The 20449-nt window shown below is 48.6% G+C and overlaps 1 protein-coding gene across 1 annotated transcript in view; it reads right to left on the reverse strand.

The window, feature by feature from the left end:
* The window catches only part of camta1a (calmodulin binding transcription activator 1a), a 278218-nt gene that overhangs the window by 125873 nt on the left and 131896 nt on the right, over window positions 1–20449 (reverse strand). Inside the window, exon 3 of the mRNA XM_042343585.1 lies at window positions 17009–17076. Coding sequence (XP_042199519.1) covers window positions 17009–17076 — 68 coding nt within the window. The remainder of the gene's footprint in view (window positions 1–17008; window positions 17077–20449) is intronic.

The raw sequence follows: 20449 nt of genomic DNA on the forward strand, positions 1-20449 counted from the left end.
TCATTCCAGTGCAGCCCTTCACCCATAAACAACTCTAATTAAGATTTTAAATATTTATTAATGAACACTGTGCGCCTTCCAATGCTGACCTGCCATTGGTCCCTCCTGTCTCCAGTTTAAGAGGACCATCTCCTCGCTTGCCTGCTGCTATATCACGCTCCCAAACTGAGCTCATTCTCATTGCTCTATCTCTCTCTCTCTCTTGCACTGATAGGTTACAGAAGATTTCCTGTCCACTGTGTCTTGCACATCTATTTCCAGGTCTTGTTTCTCTCGCCTATGCCCTCCATTCCTCTGATTATTTGCTCCTCGCGCCCCTCCGATCCCACCATCAGTGGCCAAATCTTCAGCTGCCACCCCGTTTCCTGGAACTCTCTCCCCAAAACCCTTTCGCCTTCGCTAGCTGTTTCCAAAACTTTTTTTTAAAAAAAAACTTGTTCTTTGACTGGGCTTCAATCAACACTCTTAAATTCCCCTCCCTCTCTCTGCTCAGTGCTCCCTATCACCCCCGTGGAGTGCATTGAGATGTGCATCCGATATGAAAAGGTGCTGAATAAGCACAAGTTGTTGTTGTTGCTGCTGCTTGAAATTATTTCAAATCCAGACCAGGCTGAACAGATCCGCCAATATACTAACAGCCGGGTTCCTACTTAGTGCGAGGTAAACAGAGTAAGGGAACTTTGCTAAGGTTTCCCCTTGCCCTGGTCCTCTCGTTTGCGAGGTGAGTGCTTTAACCACTAAGATGCAGGACTCCACTTGATGGCGCGGATGGCTCCGATTTGAAATGGAATTAGGGGCGGTCTCCATCCAGCTCCTTTTGGCAGTGGTTGTCAATCTCACCCAGAAAGACTTCAGGCCAAAATGGGGGGGGGGGGGGGAGGGGGGGAAGACAACAAGAGGTACTTGAAATCTGCCTCTCACCTCCCGCCCCTCGTCCATCCATCACTCGACTAATCCGGAAGCACGTCTGCGGTGGGAGGCCGGGTGAGAGCATGGTCAGCACAAGTGTTTATTAATACAGCCCACAATAATTAAATTATTTAATTAAAAGGACCATTCGGCTTCACAGTTTAAGTTCTAAAACATTCCTAAGCACTGCTGGGCTCTGGCTTACATCAAAAGGACATCAGAAGCTGGCTGCTTCAGAAATCTGTTGCGGAATCAGATTATGATATTCCCCCGGGCCAAATTCGCTGAGTGACCTTGTTAAAGCAGCCTGAATTAGCAATTCATTAATGCCATTCACAACAATGAGTCACTGCCAACCACCCCACACTGGGAGACGCAAACCAGCTCCACACAGGGAAGGGACTCGGTGCTTATCTCTGCCACGATCGTCTTAATCCACGACTTTCTGCGGGACGCAGAACCAGCTGCCGCGTTTCGCCCACAAAATACACAGTCAATCCACTTCACAACATAATCTTCAAAGCGCTTTGAGACTTCTCAAAGCTGTGATAAGCCACTATGTCAAATGCAAATTATTATTATTGTCGTTGCGCTCTTCCCAAACCCCTGAACCTCCTTTGACGCTTTGAGACATCTAGAAGTCAAGGATTATTATTATTTATTATAAATAAACAAACTTCACTGCATTTCCCAAAGGAGGTGGTGTCCGCCCTCACCTCAGGTAAAACACAGTAGAAATTCCCTCCGGCTCCTCACAGCCAATGACTCCAGCAAGTAATCAGTTTACCCATTAAAAACCTCTTGTCTGTTTCCATCTTAAAGTGTTGTTTTAAAGGGAAATAACCTTTCAAAAAAAAGTGTGGGGAGAGGGAGGGAGAGGGAATGTGGCTGTGACGTTATAATGCGGTCAGCTCCAAAGAGACACCGCTTACCTCCCATCCCCACCCCAGGACGATTGTCACGAGTTGGTCATTTGACACCCAATAGGAGATGGCTTGAGCCCTCACTAGGTGGATGGGTCTCACGTGTTTCATGCTGAGCTGGCTCCAGCCAAACTAAGATTTCCATGCATCCCATCTACCCAGAGATAGATTGTTGGAATGGGATGGCGCACTCTCTCCCTCGAGGGATGCATCTTGCTTTACCTAATTCAGAAGATATTAGGCGCAAGTTGGCAAGGGCCAAGGCTTGAGGAGCCCAGAGTGTGCGTTGGGGGTAACTGCTGGAGTCTAACCAGCTAAAACTCCATAGCTTGCCATTGATATTGGTGCCTGCAAGCTTTCCCGCTGCTTGTCCAGCTGGGACCACCCTAACCGTTTAGGGCTGCGGCTTGCGGGGTTAACAGTTGCTGAGTGGGACTGCAATCCCCGCAGTTCCACGTTAGCATTCCCAAGCGAGAGAATGCAGAGGCACCACTGATGCAGAATTCGTAGCAACCAAGAAAATGGCCCTCTTAAATGCCCTGGACCTGCAGGTTTAGAAGCCGAGCCAACGCAAGGGGGTCGGGAGTGAGGGGACACCCGAAGAGTTAATGTTTGCCTTGGCAAAACAGCGACTATCGGAGCAAGTCACAGTGAATAAAAGTGAGGCTGTTCGGCACGATTTATTGCACACAGCCACTGGGACAGTATCCGTCAACACTGGCCTTTTAATTGACATTCTCATCACCCGGGGGGCTTGAAAGCTGCAGCGTTCCCTCCCCTTGGCATCCTTTTATGTTCGTCATAAACACATTCCGAAAAGGCATTTTGCTGACTTAAGCATCTTAACCCAGCGCAAAGCGTTAATTACAAATAGAGCAACTTCAGGCTGGGGAATCATCGTCGCAGTTTCCAGACAACCGCCCCCCCCTCTCCCTCCGACGCAGGCTCTTGTCACGCAAAAGAAACTTTAACTCTTCCCTGTCCTCCTTCCGCATCTCCCACCACCGCTGTTCCTCTTCAAATACGGGCAATTCTTTCCACGTATTTTGCTTCCTAAATTCTGCCCCCACCCTTTGGAACTCCAGCTCGCAGCCCCTTCGCCTCGCTCCCTCCCATGTCTCCTTCAAGGACACGTCTCAAGACCTACAACAACGACGACAACAACTTGGATTTATATAGTGCCCTCCAAGCCGGACGGCGTCTCAGAGCGCTTCCTCTCCGACCGCGATTCGGTTCCCCTCTACTCTCTCCGCTCCCCCCACCCCTCCTGATCCCAACCCCCTGCTCGAGTCCAAATGCCAAACCGCTAAGCTAAAAGCACTTCACTCCATTGGAGCATCAGCTTGGAAGGACTGTGAGCTTGAAGTCCTGCACATTGAGAATATAAGAATTTGCTGGACGAAAGAAGACCAAGGTCCATCCTGTTCGCCCTGCACCATCCTGCCATTCGCTTGACATGTCGTGTCCCAGACTGTACATCGTATCCCGCGGTATTATTTCCTAACAGAAATCCAGCTAATTTGTTCTTGAAGGACTCGAGGCTCGCACTGCGCCAGCATAGGCCTGGGCTCTACTCTGCCCGGATGGCTAAGCAGTAACTACCCACAAAGAATATCAGGAATCACACTGCCACCTGCTACCCCCACTCCCCCCACACATCACTTCCAAGACATTCTGTTAAAACAAAACGCCAGAAAGTCACCTCACCAGCGGCTTGCTTCCAATCTGCAATTGAATAATCGTCGCTTAATCCCAGCGCGGGCTTCCTTTCCTCGCATAATTGAAGCTGATATTTTTATCAGCGTCTGTGGCCATGTTAGCAGGTGGCTGCTGAACACAGTGGCAAGTCAGCGTTAATTGAATTAGGAAACTGGCTCTTCGGAGAGAGTCTGTGTGCGAGTGATCAAGGTGATCTCAAGGACAGGCACTGCAACTCACACTCAACAACTCGGTGTATCATCTGCACCCCCATTCCCTTCCTTTCTGTCTCTGGATAAACAGATCACTGCAGCAGCTCCCAGCTGGGGAGTGAGTCAACTGCACAGCCCTCTCAAACACACACACACACACATCACTCACAATCGCGCGCACACTTGTGCACATACACACACACACATAGCACTCACACACTTCTACGCGCACACAGAACATACTCTTAGTAGAGGGACACATTCTTCTTACCCAATTCCGGCGCAAGTTGGCAAGAGCCAAGGCTTGGGGGGATCCCAGAGTGTGCGTTGGCGTAACTGCTGGAGTCTAACCAGCTAAAAAGCACATAGCTTGCCAGTGAGACCAATGGCTGGCAAGATTTCCTGCTGCCTGTCCAGCGAGGACCACCCGAATCGTTAGGGCTTTGGCTGAGGGTTAACAGGAGCTGAGTGGGATGGTTCCCTGGCCCCAGTGACTGGTCTGCCCTTTCAAGTCCTGTCGATGAGCCTGGCTGGCTGTGCTGTAGTCAGCAGTGCCCTGGAATACTGCAGACCCGTCTGACTCAGGAATTGGACTCTCGAGACTACTACAGAGAATAGGCTTGAATTTGACATTCCGTTGCCAAACATGTCACCTAGGAGCCTGTTCAGCTCCGAGGAGACCCCCGCTTACCTCCCCCTCTCCCCACCCCCAGGAGGATATTCATTTTGAAGGATATTTTTATATGAATAGTAACTGTTGTTCAGTGTTTCCCGAGCGAGCATACAAGCGGTGTGGAATCAACTGAGGATGATTAGCAGATTCCGATCGTTCCTCACTGTAAAGAGGGGAAACAAAGGCCCAGAATGGTTCCAGCATCTCTCTGCCACACACACGCATACACACATCCCCACCTCCCCCACCACACACGCACCCACACCTACACACACCCACCCACGCACACATCCACACACACTCACTAAATATACAGGACTAAAGACTTGAATAAAGACAAAGTAGCTGAGACTGAGCCATATTGACCTGAAGGATCCCTCAGTTACTAACCTCAGTCAAGGCAGCAGTTGCGGTCACACCTGGCCTCAGCAGTGCATACTGCTGCACGTTAGAAAAGGCCGAGCTTTGCCTGCGGTCTGAGGTCTGTAATTCACAGCTGTGTTTACGTTCAATAAGGTTATTCAGATCATCAAATTTGATTGACAGCCCCAAAAGGGGTCAACTTGCCCTGAGCCCACCAGGCCCGGGCTCCGGGGTTTGTGTTGCCAAGTGACACCCAGCTCTACCTCTCTGCCTCTGGCAACTCCAAGACTTGTTGTTCTGACCGATTGCCTGTCTGTCATCAAGTCCTGGATGAGCTTTAGTTTCCTTCAGCTTTAATGTCAATGAGGCTGAAACTATCTTGTTCAATTATCTCCAACACCTGCTCGCCTCGGGCTCTAGTTCCATCAACCTCCCCACCCAGGTGCTTGGTCAGGCTTAATCACCATTCCCAAACCAAGGTGCCAGACAGTCAGGGAAGCAAGTGCCCAAGACCTCTGCCCATGCAGTTCCTATACTAGCCTCTGGGGGAGCATGAGAGCAGGCAGCGCTCTCCATCTCACTTCTGCAAAGAAGATCAGAGAATGTGGAGGAGAAATATAGCCGGAGGGTAAGCCTGACTTCTCCCACTGCCCATATTCATTTCAGGTCTCACCCTGGCTGTTGGCAGCACTCTCGCCTCTAGGTGTCTTCAAACCCTTTCATGTCCTGGCACCTCCCTACCTCTCTGACCTGCTTACTCTCCAACTCTAGACCCATTGCCTCCCATCAACTGTCTCCAGCCTCCCGCTTATCCCTTATGCCCTCACGCTTTCAGCCACTGCACCCCGAAACTCTGGAACATTCTTCCTCTATCCCCCTGCCTTGCCCCCTCCTTCCTCATCTTCAGGTCGCGCCTGAAGACCTTCCTCTTCGACCGTGCCTATTGTCACCTCCCCCTGGTTTGGAGTCGTGCTCCGCTACTGTCAAGTTATCTGGGAAGCTACCCTCCGTGAGGGGCGCTATATAAATGTTAACTGTTGTTGGGTCAGGTCAGGAGGTTATGGGTTTAAGATCCCAGGTCAGGACTTGAACTCCCCACAGTCCAGGCTGAGATTCCAGTGCAGTTCTGGGGGGAGCGCTACCTTATTGAAGCTGCTACCCTTCGGATAGGAACATTAAACCAAGTCTGTTGCCACTGGACTTTAGAGATCCCATCACACTATTTGCAAAGAAGAAGAGTCTTGGCCATAATCCTTCGGATAAATTGGGTCTTTGCTTCACGGCTATTTGTGGAGCGTTGCTGTGTGCACAGCGGCTTCCGCGCCTGCCTGACAGCAATGATGTGTGATGCGTTTTGAGATGTCTGACGTTATTGGCGCTATATAAATGCAGGGATTATTACAGGTCCACTTTTTCTTTATTTTAGCTCTAGCAGGAATGCTGGCTGCCACTGTGGGGAGATTTGTGTCTGCGTTCTGGTTCCTTAATCTGCCTCCTAACATTCCACGCATGTCCCTGCATTAATTCTAGTATCCTGGAAGCGGGCACTAGACACTCCATCACAGTTGGAACCAAAACATTATCACAAAGCACCATATGCATTTTGCAAAGCGCAGTAAAGCATCCAGAACAAGGACGTGGGAAGCTGCCGTAATCCCCCTGGAATTCACTGGTTAAACTGTGTTTAAACAGCATTAATCTTGTGAAATAAGAGCTTTTTGTGGGTTACCGCACAGAGCTGTTTTTTAAAGCACACATTTCCAAAGGTATTGCTAATGACCCGGTCTGAGCCTAATTTGCAGTATTTCTTATCAGATTTCCGAATAAAAAAAAATGTGCGATTATCAGATTTTTCCCATGAATTCACATGATGGTACTTTCTGGAAAGGTGTTAACTCGATAAAATGCCTGCTCATTCTACTGATGATGCATTCTTCCGCGTGTGGTTTTTTAGAGACTCAGGCAAAACAGGCGCTGTGAAATTCCACAATTTAGTCAGTTTTCGATTGACACATGTGAAAAACTGCCATGTGTCTGTTACTTTTACTGGAGAGATGGTCGAGGTAGAGCATGCAGAGGGAGTGATGGAACTGGGAATGTCAGACTGAGCTACTCTAAGCGACCGAGCACAATGCTGGGATATTGCTGGTGAACCGGGGAAGCTCAGAACAGGCCCAAGCTCCTGACCGAGCCTCGTGTGACTTGGTGGAAAATAATAATAATAATGATAATCCTTGCATTTTATATAGCGCTTTTCACGTCGGGAGGATGTCGCAAAGCGCTTCACAGAACACACTGTAAAGTGAATTGACTGTATATTTGTGGGCGAACGCGGCAGCCAATTGCGCACAGCAATGTCCCACAAACAGTCGTAGATTGAAAATGACCAATTTATTATTGTGTTTGGTTTTGGAGGGATTATTATTAGGCTCTGTGTGGAGTAAGGAAACTTGCCCGAGGTTTCGCCCTCTGCCTGGGATTGAACTCAGGTCTCTCACTTGCAAAGCGAGTGCTCTAACCACTGAGCTACAGGACTCCACAAAAATGACAAATCTTTCCTTTCCTCAGCACGATCATCACTCACCTTGAAAACCACACACGCAGCAAGAAGAGAGAGAGAGAGAGAGAGAGAGAGGGGGTGGTGTTGTGGGGAAGAGATGACAGTATTGATGTCCTCTCCTGGAACAGTTCCATATCAAACATCATTGGAGGTTTATTGCAACAAAATGTTGGGAATGTTCACTGGGAGTGATGGGAACGAGTATCAATCCTCGTGTTGAAATCCACGGTTCACTCACACACACGGATCGCTATCTCGGGCAAGTTGGACAGGCGGAGGGGGCGGGAGAGAGTCACATAAAGAAACTTTGGACTTTGTGACGGAACGTGGTTTCATGAAAGGAGAAATTCAATCATTTTGTCCTCTTGTTTGTCTGTCTGTTGCACACTCGGCTTTGGGGTCAACAGCTGTGATTTGTAACTCTGCATCAGGGCTTTGATCTTAAGCGCTCTGGGATGCTACCCTTCGTGAGGGGCGCTATATAAATGCAAGTTGTTGTTGTTGTTGTCGCCAGGGCTCTGAGCTTGTGTCTCAGGCTGATGCACCAGCCAGCGCCAGGGGGTGGGAGCTCAGTGTTGAAGATGCCATCCAACCAGTGAGAAGCAAAGTGATAAGAGAAGCTACGTACAGTCACTGCGTTTGACGGAATTGGAGTAAAGCACTATGAGACGTTTCAACGTGATCAGGTGCTGTAAGAAATCTCTTCCTCCTCACCTCCCCCGCACCCAAAAGGCTCCCAAGTCACAGCATCAAGTTGCTGGAAATCAGGGAGAATGGATTGGCTGATGTGTGTGTGTGTCTGTGTGTGTGCAGTTGAGCCATACAACGGGCCCAGGTTTGATCCCTGTTCTGGGTGAGTTAACTGTTAACCCTAACCCTAACCCTAGCTGGGGGTAGCGGAAGGAGGCAAATACAATACCACTGGCTTCAGTGTCACTGGGCTTGTGAGTGAGATGGGGAGGGGACGGGGAGTGAAAAGGTGGCACTGCTGTGTGTTGGCAATGTCAACTCAAGGTCAAACGAGGTCCAGCGAGAGTGTTAGAAACGCTCTGAGACGAGATGTTCCTTAGGCCAAGGCAGCTCCTGTTGACACCACTGAGTTTGCAGCACAACGTTATGGATGACAACGACATAAAATGTCCATTAGCGCTGGTGCATGGTGTGAGCCAAAAGCTGAGGAGAAGCAAATTAACTTTCTTTTTGTGGCCATCGGCAGTGAACTGTTCGGTTTAGAGAGCGGTGGTGGTTGTGGGGGGGGGGCGGCGGAGGAGCGATAGTTGACAGCAATTGGCCTAGATGTTCCTGCTTCGGGGAGAAGGAAAATATTCAGCCAGAATAATCCCCCCATCACTTAGCTGAAGAGCGCATACTGACACAACCCGAGCGCGATGCCCCTCTCAGATGGTTAGCCTGCCGATGTCTACTGTCCAGGCTCCCGCTCGGAGTGCCCTAGGCTCCTGGATTTATACTTCAGGACAGGAGACGGAATAAAATAAACCTAAACGTGGAATCTGATACGAATCTTTGCACTTGATATAAATATATATATATATATATATGCCTCTCACAGAGAATCTGTTAAAGCTCTTCGCAGGGATATGTCAAGTGTTTTTTTCACTGCAGTCAATTTGCACACAGCAAGGTCCGACAAACAGCCCCGAGGTGTACAATCAGTGTATTTGGAGGATTGTCAGCCAGGGCACTGGGAGAAATTCCTGGTCTTTTTGCAAGAAAAGTCCGTCGGAACAGGAACAGACAGACACGACCGCGATTTAAAGCCACATCTGAGTCTCCGACATTGCAGTGCTCTCCCCAGTACTGTGCTGGGTTTCACCCTAGAATGATAAAGCGGTAGAGATAACTTTCTAAATGCTAAGAGCCATAGTTATAGAAACAGGAGAGTAAATCGAAGAACAATCTCTTCCGCGTGCAGCAAAAATGGAATAAGGTTGCAGGTTTTCCTGCTGTGTTTGCTGATAATTCCAGTTCCCGCACTTCAAAGTAACTCACTGGACAAATTGCATCGAGACATTCCAGCCCGTTAAACCGCCGGATCTTAGAACGGATTCCACCTGCCTGTGAAATCTTTCCCCCGGCCTCTCAATAAACCTCTTGTCGAATACTCAAGTTTAAAATTGCTGCGTAGAATCCGAGAGCCAAGGTGAGCAGGACAGGGTGTGTGCGCTTGCGTGTGTTAAACAGAGATGCGGAGGCAGAGCGAGCGAAAAGGTTTCGCAAGTGCCCGCAAAGTTTTGTTGTACTGATGCTTCGCTGCAAATTAGCCGAGATCCCAATTAATGTTAACCGCAAGCGCGCAGGCTGGTGTGCTTCTGTAATGCAGATCACAGAGTTCCAGGTCTGAGAACCGAGCTACCCAGCTGGTCTCAGCTCAGGTGCAGCAGAATTGGTAGAAATAGGCTCCATTGCAATGGAGGTTTAGCTGGGAGAATGGTGGTGGTGGTGAGATGATAACAGGGTAGTAATCCTGACACGAACCTGCCCCATCTCCACCATGTCTGGGCCAATTGTAACACTCTCCTCACTGCCTCCTCCCACCCCCACCCGATCTGAGATCAGTGAACTCGTTAAAGGTGAGGGATTGACCCTCTGCTCTGCTCTGGTGACCCCTCTACACGAGGCAATGGCAATGAGCCACAGGTTTCCGAGCAGTTGGTAAATGTTGCTCTCACAAAACGAGAAGGGTTAAGATAAGAGCAAAGAGGCCCAGTCCTCTGGTAAGGACATCAGAACATAAGAATTTGCCCGACGAAAGAAGACCAAATTCCATCCAGTTCGCCTTCCACCATCCTGGAAGTCGCTTGACATGTCGTGTCCCAAACTATATACTGTATCCCCCAGATATTATTTTCTAACAGAAATCGATCTAATTGGTTCTTGAAAGAATCAACACTTTCTGCTTACATGTCTCCCTCGGGAACCTGTTCCACACGTCTACTTCTTGCTCGCTGAATTAGTGTTTCTACAGATTTGTTCTGAATTTACACCCCTTCAACCACAGGCCAATTTTTTTTACTATTATTTATTAATACTGGTACAGCAATAATCCTAGGATTTGATATTGCGATTAGAAAACGTCTCAAAGGCACATTCAAGCTCTCCTGCAGCAGGCAAGAGTACGTATACAGTTCTCTTTCAGCAGCTTTGAACTCTGCAAGACCCAGGAATTGGACAGTTTCTGAGGAGATTATAAAAGAATTTATTGCCTTGTTAAATGCAACTTTTGCAGTAATGCAATTTCAATGCATCCGAAGTCTAATTACTTCTAATGACAGAATAAATTGGAATTCTATTAATAAGTATAAGTTTTGCATTTTAAATGATTCGTTCCTACATGTTGTGTGAATAATTTAGCATTTCATTAAAGAATAAATTATTTCTCCAATGTAAAATTAATAAACTGCTGTGTTCCTCCAGTACTTTGGAATTGTGCTGCCGATGATGGAGAGAGTCCTTGCAAACCCTCAGCTCCTTCAAGTGAGTAAAGACAAGGTCCAGTGACTTTGCCCTCTGTGCCGAGTCCCATAGAGTAACGGTTAGTGCGCTCGCCACGCAAGCAAGGGGACCCGGGTTCGATTCCCAGGTGGGGTGAAACCTACGGCAAGTTTCCTTACTCCACACGCCTCTGTTTACCCAGCAGCAAGTAGGGGCCCGGTTGTTAGTTGGATTTACAGGGGGTAATAATCCTCCCAAAAATAAAACAATTGGTCACTTCGGTCCACGGCTGTTTGTGGGGACGCTGCTGTGCGCAATCGGCTGCCACGTTTCGTCCACAAAATACGCAGTCAATCCACTTTACAGTATATTCAGTGAAGCGCTTTGAGACTCAATAACGCGAGGAGGCGCTATCCTAACCCAGTTGAAAGCAAGAGAAAGAGTCAAACCCCTTGACAGGAGGAGAGAAAGTAAAACCGATTATATGGCTCAGTGACAGGACAGCAAGGCCCTGGAGATGAAGATGAAGACCAAGCTGGGAGTACCCACTGCTCTCGGCTGTTGGAACTGTGATAACAGAAGGCGATGTCATTAGGTCAAGGGGTGGGAGGTGGCAAGGAATGGAACAGCCCACAGTAATGTCACACGTTAATTTTATTCTCCCTTTGAAATACGTATTTTAATTAAAGACTTGAGCTATTTATTTCCCCAACTCGGCAGATATGTGCCTCCAGCGTCCACAGCGACGACTTGCATTTCTACAGCAGCCTTCACGTGGGGCAGCAACTGGAAGGTCTAATTCCATCTCTGCCCCTGGGAGAGACCGAGATGCTTTTAACGAAGCGGTGAGGTCTGTATTGCTGTACACTTCGGATCTCAGAGTAGAACAGTACACACCAGCTACCAGCTGACAACTCGCTCATTTCATGTGTGGGGGGGGGGACTCCCGCTCACTGTGGGTGTGTGCGTGCGTCTGTGTGTGTCTCAATGTCAACTGTGTTTGCAGGTACAGCACATGCCATAGTCAGTCAGCTGACAATTCCCTCCCGGGCTTGCTGCTCAGGTGATGTCTCAATGTCAGCTCCAGTAACGTGAGTAAACTGTGGGCCCAGAATCAGCACAGGAGCAAATTTCAACAGCAACAGCCTTGAATTTATATAGCGCCCTTCACCCGGGATAGCATCCGGGAACGATTTCAGGAGGAAGGGAGAGCTAGTGCCTCACACATATGTACGTCTCGTGTACTCCATATGTAGATCCACACTGTATGTGCGTGTTCTGTTTGTACCACCAGCACCTAGATGAGTGTTTAAATAAATGGACTGACTGAATTGATGCTTTCAGTCTCTCTGAACAGAAGCAAAGACTGAAGAGTAAAATAAATAAACCTTGGATTTGATACGGCGCCTTATCACGTCTTCGAGACGTCTCAAAGCGCTTCACGGAATATACTGTAAAGTGAATTGACTGTATATTTTGTGGGCGAAACATGGCACAAAAACAGTAATTTTTTTTATATGTCTTCAATATTTAAACCGAAGAGCCACACAGGGACTGACAGATAAATTGAGAGGGTTCCCTCTCTCTTGCTCCACCCCCCCCCCCATCTGGTGAGTTGGCAACAAGTAAACATGAGCTGCACTGCTTTGGGATCTCGGACTTTCAGCTGATTTGTCGAGGTAAGCCCTGAAAAAACAGACACTCCTCGAAGATTGCTGTTCGTGCTTCGAGAAAGAGAGAGAAAGAGATAAGAGAGTCTCCTCATTCGATAGCAGATGGGAGGAACAGCACAGAGCCTGAAGGAAGCAACGACTGAGAGCACCTCTAGAGAGTGTGGACACAAGCAACTCAAACCAGCGCTGGCCTCGCTCCTTCCAGCAGCTGCTAACACTCCTCCCTGAGCTGGAGGCTATCATTCCTGCCGTCAATACACCTTGCGGCGAATTGAGATTCATTCCACTAATTATTTTCCTTGTAAATAAATGGAGTGCTTAGCAACTGATGGTATGCTCAGCGCAAACCCACTGATGGACTGGCTTTCCTCACACCCTCTCCTTCGTTCTCTGCCAATGCCACAACAGCTCTGTTGAGATTTTGTTAAAAAAATACATAAAAATCAAATGTAACTGTTCCCGGTTCGTTGCTCAAGGCAACGAGTCCTCTGAACTCCTCCCGCACCAACCCATCCCCTGCGTTTACTCTCCTCCACAGCACCCTCTCCACCACACTCGACCCCCTTGCCCACCCCCCCTCACCTCCCGAACTGCCACCTATTCCCGATCCTCACCCTGGTTCACCAGCCACCTCCGCTCGCTCAAGGGCCAGGTGCGGGCTGCTGAACGCACATGGCTCAAATTCAGCCTAACGGTCCACATCTGGCTGGACCTCATCAAAACCTACCACTCCGCTCTCGCCTCAGCCAAATCGTCTTTCTACTCCAGGTTAATCCTGGAGGCGAAGTATAACCCGAGGCTCTTGTTCACCACCAACCGGCTCCTCCATCCTCCCTGCTATGCCTCACAGATTCTTTCCTCCGACTCCTACTGCGAGGAAATGCTGGACTTCCTCGAGTCCAAAATCGAGGGAATCTGCTCAGCTGCCACTGCCCCCCCCAACTTCCACCCCCTCCCCCACACTCCGACCACTACCCATTCCTCTTTCCACATCTTTGAACCGGTCACCCCCTCCTCTTTCATCACCACCGTATCCTCCATGAAGCTCACCACCTACTCCCTGTACCCCATCCCCACCCCTCTCCTTAAATCCCAGCTCCACCTCCTTGCCCAGTGGGCAAGTGGATCTTCTTCCATTCACCGACATCATCAACCTCTCCCTGTCATCTGACAATGTTCCTGCCCCCTTCAAAACAGCCACTATCATCCCCACCTTGAAGAAACCTTCCCTCGACCCATCACAGCTATCCAGCCACCTCTCCCATCTCCCTTTTCTGGCTAAGGTCCTTGGGAGAGCCGTCGCCTCCCAGCTTCGCTCTTTCCTCCCACTCCCTCCATGAGCCCCTCCAATCGGGTTTCTGTGCTGCCCACAGCACGGAAACTGCTCTGGTCAAGGTCACAAATGACATCCTGACTATGTGTGACCAGGGCTCCCTCTGCCTCCTCGTCCTCCTCGACCTCTCCGCCGCCTTTGATACTGTGAACCAGTCAATCCTCCTCCACCGCCTCTCCTCCCACCTCAACTTCAAGGTTCTGTCCTTGACTGGTTCAGGTCCTACCTTTCACACCGCCTCCACTTCGTCACTGCAAACAGCTTCTCCTCCAGCCCCCGCACAGTCTCATGCAGTGTTCCTCAGGTCTCTGTCCTCGGTTCTCTCCTCTTCACCCTCTACATGCCCCCTCTTGGTGACATCATCTGCAGACATGGGGTAAATTTCCACATATATGCAGATGACACCCAACTCTATCTCTCTGCCTCCACCCTCAACTCCAAAACTACTGGCTTCCTGTCCTATATCAAGTCCTGGACGAGGGACAACTTTCTCCAACTGAAAGTCAGCAAGGCCAAGGCCCTCTTGATTGGCTCACCCCAGCACCTCCTCACCTCGGCGCTGGCAGCATTAGCCTCCACGGCTGCACACTCAACCTCACTAAGCCAGTCAGGAACCTGGGGGTCTTGTTTGACCCTTCACAAGCTGCAGATCATTCAAAACTCTGCAGCTCGTGTATTCTCGCGCACCAGCCTCCATGACCCCATCATTCCCACCCTCGCCCAACTCCACTGGCTCCCCATCCCCGAATTCAAGATCCTCGTCCTCACTTTCAAGGCCACCCATGGCTTTGCCCCCTCCTACCTCTCTGACCTGCTGACTCCCTACCAACCTGCCCGCTCCCCCCGTTCAGCGGGCTCCGGCCTGCTCCATGTCTCCTGCCCAACCCGCTCTACCATCGGTGGCCGGGCTTTCAGCCTCTCTGCCCCCACACTCTGGAACTCCATCCCACAGTCCCTTCGCCTCGCTTCCTCCCTTGCCTCCTACAAGGCCTCTCTCAAGACCCTCTTCTTCGATCGTGCCTTCAATCTCCCTCCCACCTCTCTGCCTTCCCTCACCCCTACCCCACCCCTCCCCGATGCTCAGGTCCTGATCCCTGACTGTCCAGCGCCTTGGGACATCCTCCCGACATGAAAGGTGCTCTATAAATGCAATTTCTTGTTGTTATTGTTGTTCTAGCGCCATTTATGTCAAAAAGTCTCAAAGTGTTTTGCAGATAATTGCTGTCAAGTGTGTTTCTGGGCAAACAAGGCAGCCAATTTGTGCACAGCAATATCCCATACACAGCTCTAAAGTGAATGACCGATTTATTAAGACACCAGGAGAAACTCTCTTCTCTTTTGGGGTCACAGGATCTTTAACATCCACCTGAACAGGCAGGGGGGACTTCAGTTTAATGTCTGTTACCCCAGTACCAGACATTAAATCGAAGATACTAAGTACTAAGCTGGAGAGGCAGTCTAGACAGTGAGCTTAAAGCCCCAACAGGGGACTTGAACCCACAAGCTTCTAAGCCAGAGGTGAGAGAACGACAGACTGAGCCAGGCTGACAAGACTCTCCTCGCACATCAACTCCTTGATCTAAATCTTGCAGTTCCGAGATCAGCAGTAATTTAATTATGTGGTTATTACAGAGCTGTGCAGGCCGAAATCCCGAGATGTCCTCTTTCTCTCTCTGTCTGATGACTCAACCTCGACAATGATTCCCCCCTTTTTTTGCCCATTACAAATCAAATCTGCAGTAGCCGAGAGCTTGGGGTCTGGGGGGAGGCAGCCGAGTGGAGAAAGTGATGGCGAATTCAAGAGACTTTTAATCATCTGCAAGCCGTACTCCGCGAGTCTTTTGACAGACTGTATTATGTCAGGCCCTGTTATAGGCCGAGGGTGCTTTATGTCGGAATGAGACTTGCAGCACTGTGGGCCAAGCAATTCAATAACATTTTCGGAACAGTTCACCTTTCGACATTTAAAGTGCGGCCGAGATAAATTTATAAAGCTTTCCCCTGCCCAGAGCCATCAAAGACGTGTTTCTTTTAGACGTGTGCAGTAAGGCACGGGTGAGATGGTCGAGGGTTCAAGCCCCTCGAGCCTGGTGGGGGGGGGGGGGCGTGGGGGGAGGGCGTGGTTGGGGGGGTGGGGGGTAGAGACAGTGCTGTGTTGTCAGAGGAGCTTTCCTTTGGATGTGTTAACCTTGAGGTTCTAGATAGACTCAAGAGGCTGAAAGCCAACACGTTTCAAAAGGCCTCTGACCAAGTACCACATGAGAGGCTCCTTTCAAAATCTGTCACCAAGTATTAAGGTTAAGACAGGGCTGTGGATTAGTAACTGGCTAAAGAGAAGGAGGCAGATGGTAGTTGTTAGGGGAGCTAAGTGGAAATGGGGGGACGCATTAAGTGAGGGTCTATTCTGGGGCCCTAACTAAATGTTTCTTGATGCTCAATGTGTTGAAGGAGTGCGCAAAGGCAATAAACAAGACAGACAGCACTCGGCCTGGATTCTGTTAGAAGCTGCTACTTTTTAAGAAGTGCAGAAAATCGTCTTCCAAACCAAGGCTGAGTAGAAAAATTTGACAAAACTCTGCGCAACCTTAAATGCTGAAAGGAAATGGTGTGACTCTCGGTGGGAATTCATCCTGTGATATTCAAACAGCACTTCCCTGACCTACAACCTTATTAAAGGGCAGTTCAGGAAGATGGCCAAACCGCAATTTTTTTTAATGTAAAATATTCAGCGTGAAGCCAGGCCGGGGCTGAGTTTGCTGAGGAGTCAGTGTTGCTGCACAGTGTTCGGTTTCCTGCCTGTGACCCGGTGATACTTCCATGAGGAGACTAAGGGCACAGTCACATAATGAATACACTAAACAGCGGAGTTTCAGGAGCCTGTGAAAAGCCCATTGTTGCCCCGGCTCAGCTTGAAAGACTGACACAGACACTGAACGGGGTTAGATCTCAATTATCTTCCGACGACGTTACACTTGGGATTTAAAGGATTCCAAGGGATTTGCAAAGAGATTCAAATATTTCAGAGGGAAAGGAAGAGGGAGGAGACGGAGGGAGGGGAAGGGGAGAGAGGGCGAGGGGAGGGGGAGAGAGAGGGTGGGGGAGGGGGAGGGAGAAGGGGATAGGGGAAAGGGAGGGGGAGAGAAGGCAAGAGGGGGTGCGAGAGAGGAGGCGAAGGCAGGTACACAGAGCGAGCGGAGCACATCCCACTTACCTGGTTTTGGGGGAAGTTGTTAGCCATTCTTCATGTTTCTCGAATGTTATTAAATAAGCTGCGATTTCCTGAAAAACATAAGAGAGGAGGGAAGACGGGTGAGACTTGATCCACTCAGCACATAAGAGGATCACTGAAATAACAGTAATGGCCGTGGGCAAATTGGCTGCCGCGTTTCGCCCACAAACATACAGTCAGTTTGCTTTACAGTGCGCTCTGTGAAGCACTTTGAGATGTCTAGAAGACGTGATCAGGCGCTATATCAAATGCGAGGATTATTACCAAAGAAAAGCACGTGTACATTCCGTGCCCCCTTCACCCACAAACACAGCCTCATGTTATCATCAGGAATCCCTCACTCGTGCGACAATCTGAGAATGATACCAATCTCGATGGATCTTTCCGAATTAAGTGTCAGTTTCAGTTCCCCCGCCACGTGGAACCAACAGAGTAAAGAACGCGAACGATATTTCACAGCGAGCAGCTAATTGCGTTAAGTGCTTTTAAAAGGGTTAGTAATGTGCGGCGGGACAATGGGACCAGCGTTTAGCATTGCTTTACCCTTGACCCGTCACCTATTCACTTCAAAATCAATCGGGTTTGATCGCTTAATACGGATGAAATACATCTCACGTCAGCCTCCAACACTCACAGGCCCCAGTGACACATGCATCACGTTGACTTTAAGGGGACCTTCGAGATGAGACTAGTACAAGCACCGTGCACAGGTAAATGGAACGGAAATGTCTCTCAGAGTTCACAGGCCTCAACCATATATATGTGTGTGTATATGTATAAAAATTATACTCAATCCACGACTATTTGTGGGGCACTGCTGTGCGCAATTGGCCCATAAAATACACCGTCCATCCACTTTACAGTATATTCTGTGAAGCGCTTAAAGACGTCTCAACGACATGATAAGGCACTATGTCAAACACAAGGATTATTACATCTATATTATTGTAAGTCCTTTTCTTATCCCCAGTCACCTGCCTCTCCACAACGTGATAAGATTCTATATCAAATGAAAGAATTATTATTATTATTATTATCATTATTATTTCTAGGATTCCGGTCACTGGATCGTCACAGGTCTTTTTATTCGGAATCCCTCTATCTAAAATTCAAAGCCATGAACCAGCTTCCTCCGTGGGAGAAAGAATAACCCAATGATTAATCTATTACAGTTTTTACCTTGGCAGTGAACTGCTGTAACAATGTAAAAAAAGAACTGCACTCATTTGTAATAAATATTTTATTTAATAAATCTCCGGTTTGTGCAATTTTTTCCCCTCTAGGTCTGTTAATTTTTTTTTTGGCAAGTCATCCTAAACCCCCGCCCCCACCCCCCCCCCCCGAAGATTGGAAAGTTAAATCGAAGGTATTCGTTTGAAAAATCTCCGGCTTAAAAAAATAATCGCGTTGACCGCTGGGTATCGAGATGTCAGCCCTGTGATGTACTGGAGGTTTTTTGTGCAGCCTTTGAAAGGGTAACCTCTGAAGTGCGGAGCTCCTGAGTAGCTTTCCGTGCCTCTCTCCATATTTCAGCTCCATCTCCTGTCTGGTGCAATTGTTTGTTCCCAAAGGTATCAAAAAATCAAATGCCAAATGAATTATTCTTTATAAGCTTCTCACAAACATTCCCGGAAGCCAGGTAGCTGCGAGGTACTTGAGCCACTGTGTTCTTTTAGATTCCGCAGCTCATAAATGTGTCAATGCAGAAATCCCCAAAAGTGCCCAATAAAGACTCGTTGATCCAAGTTGTCCAGTCAAGCCTACGGGTTCTTTATGACCATTGTTCCTGGATTGCCCTGACGCAGAAGCTAGATCCACCCCCTTACAAAAGCCATCTCCATCTGTCTTTACCGCTAACTTGCCTATTCACTTTCATTTCATGTGTTTGCCAGTTTTATGCCGGTCCCTTGTTGTCATATAAAAAGAGTCTTAGCTCTCTGGCCTCTGGTTGTGGGTTCAAGCCCCACTTTAGGTTCTGAGTTCAGAGCAACATTCCAGTTCAGCAATGGGGGGGGGGGGGAGGCCTGTATTGTAAGAGCTGCCACCCTTCAATCCGCCCGTTCTTCAGGCGAGGGTTAATGATCTCGCTCCACTCTTACAAGAGAAGTTTCTCCCCAAACCTCCAACTAAACACCACCAAAAAATTTGACTATACTTCACAACAATTTCTGCAAAGAGCTTTACAACGCAGTCACAACAGGAACCCCGTACTCATGTGCACCTCCTACTGGAGCCCCTGGGGACTAGCAGCGCCTGGTCAGCCAGATTAATAATAAAAATACCAAATTAATAATAGAAATAATTAGGATAAGACCGTGCTTCACAGAGGATACTGTGAAGTGAATTGACTGCATATTTTGTGGGCAAAATGCAGCAGCCAATCGCGCACAGTAGAGTCCCACAAACTCTCATGGACTGAGTGACCAAATCATTACATTTTATATTTTTTTCTGAAAGGATTATTACCCCCAGAAAAAAAGTGATCCGCCAATCGACTAACAACCGGGTTCCTACTGACTGCTGGTAAACAGAGGCGTGTGGAGTACGGAAACTCGCCCCGCCTGGGAATCAAACCCGGGTCCTCTCGCTTTGCGAGGCAAGTGCTCTAATCACTACCCTACAGGACTCCACAAATGAGGGAGAAAAAGATGAGAGAGGAAAAAATATATATATTTCAATGAAAGCTTGCTTCTGTTTGGCACTTGATGCACTGAAAGTTTTGACTACAGTCGCATACAGACCTTCCTCCAAACACTGAGATCTAATTGAGCATGAAACAGATCTGGAAAAATTCAGAGAGCTAATCAGCTGTGACAACATTTCAGTGGAAGTGAGAGGGAGAGAACGTTCCCACCTGGAGGTGATTTAAATATTTAGTCAAAAAAACACAATGTCACTTCTGAGAACATGGATTTTTTGTGAAATATCAAACGCCTCTGGGTGCGAACATTAACATACGTTAGATGGCAAGCCTGGAGATGACAATTCCAGGCATTTGCCACAACAATAATTGCACACAGCAATGTCCCACAAACAGTCGTGGATTGAGTGACCAATTTATTATAATTCTTTTTTTGAAGGAATTATTACCCAGGAAAAGCGATCCTCCAATCGACTAACAACCAGATTCCTACTTACTGTTAGGTAAACAGAGGCGTGTGGAGTAAACAAACTTGCCCAAAGTTTCGCCCTGCTGGGGAATCGAACCCAGGTCTCTCGCTTGAGAGGTGAGTGCTCTAACCATTGAGCCACAAGACTCCAGTTACTTGCTCAGATGGGCTCTGAGTGGCTGGAAAAGGTGCTGAGATGCCGAGGTCTGAGCCCGGCCGTTTCCCAGACTCGATTTCTCGCTACCAGCTCCGAGTGGAAAAGGGACGATTTCTTCTAGACGTGAGTCACGGGCAGCCAGTGCTCCGACACGGT

Source organism: Callorhinchus milii, unplaced genomic scaffold (assembly GCF_018977255.1).
Source record: "Callorhinchus milii isolate IMCB2004 unplaced genomic scaffold, IMCB_Cmil_1.0 Scaffold24, whole genome shotgun sequence".
Lineage (NCBI taxonomy): Eukaryota > Metazoa > Chordata > Chondrichthyes > Chimaeriformes > Callorhinchidae > Callorhinchus > Callorhinchus milii.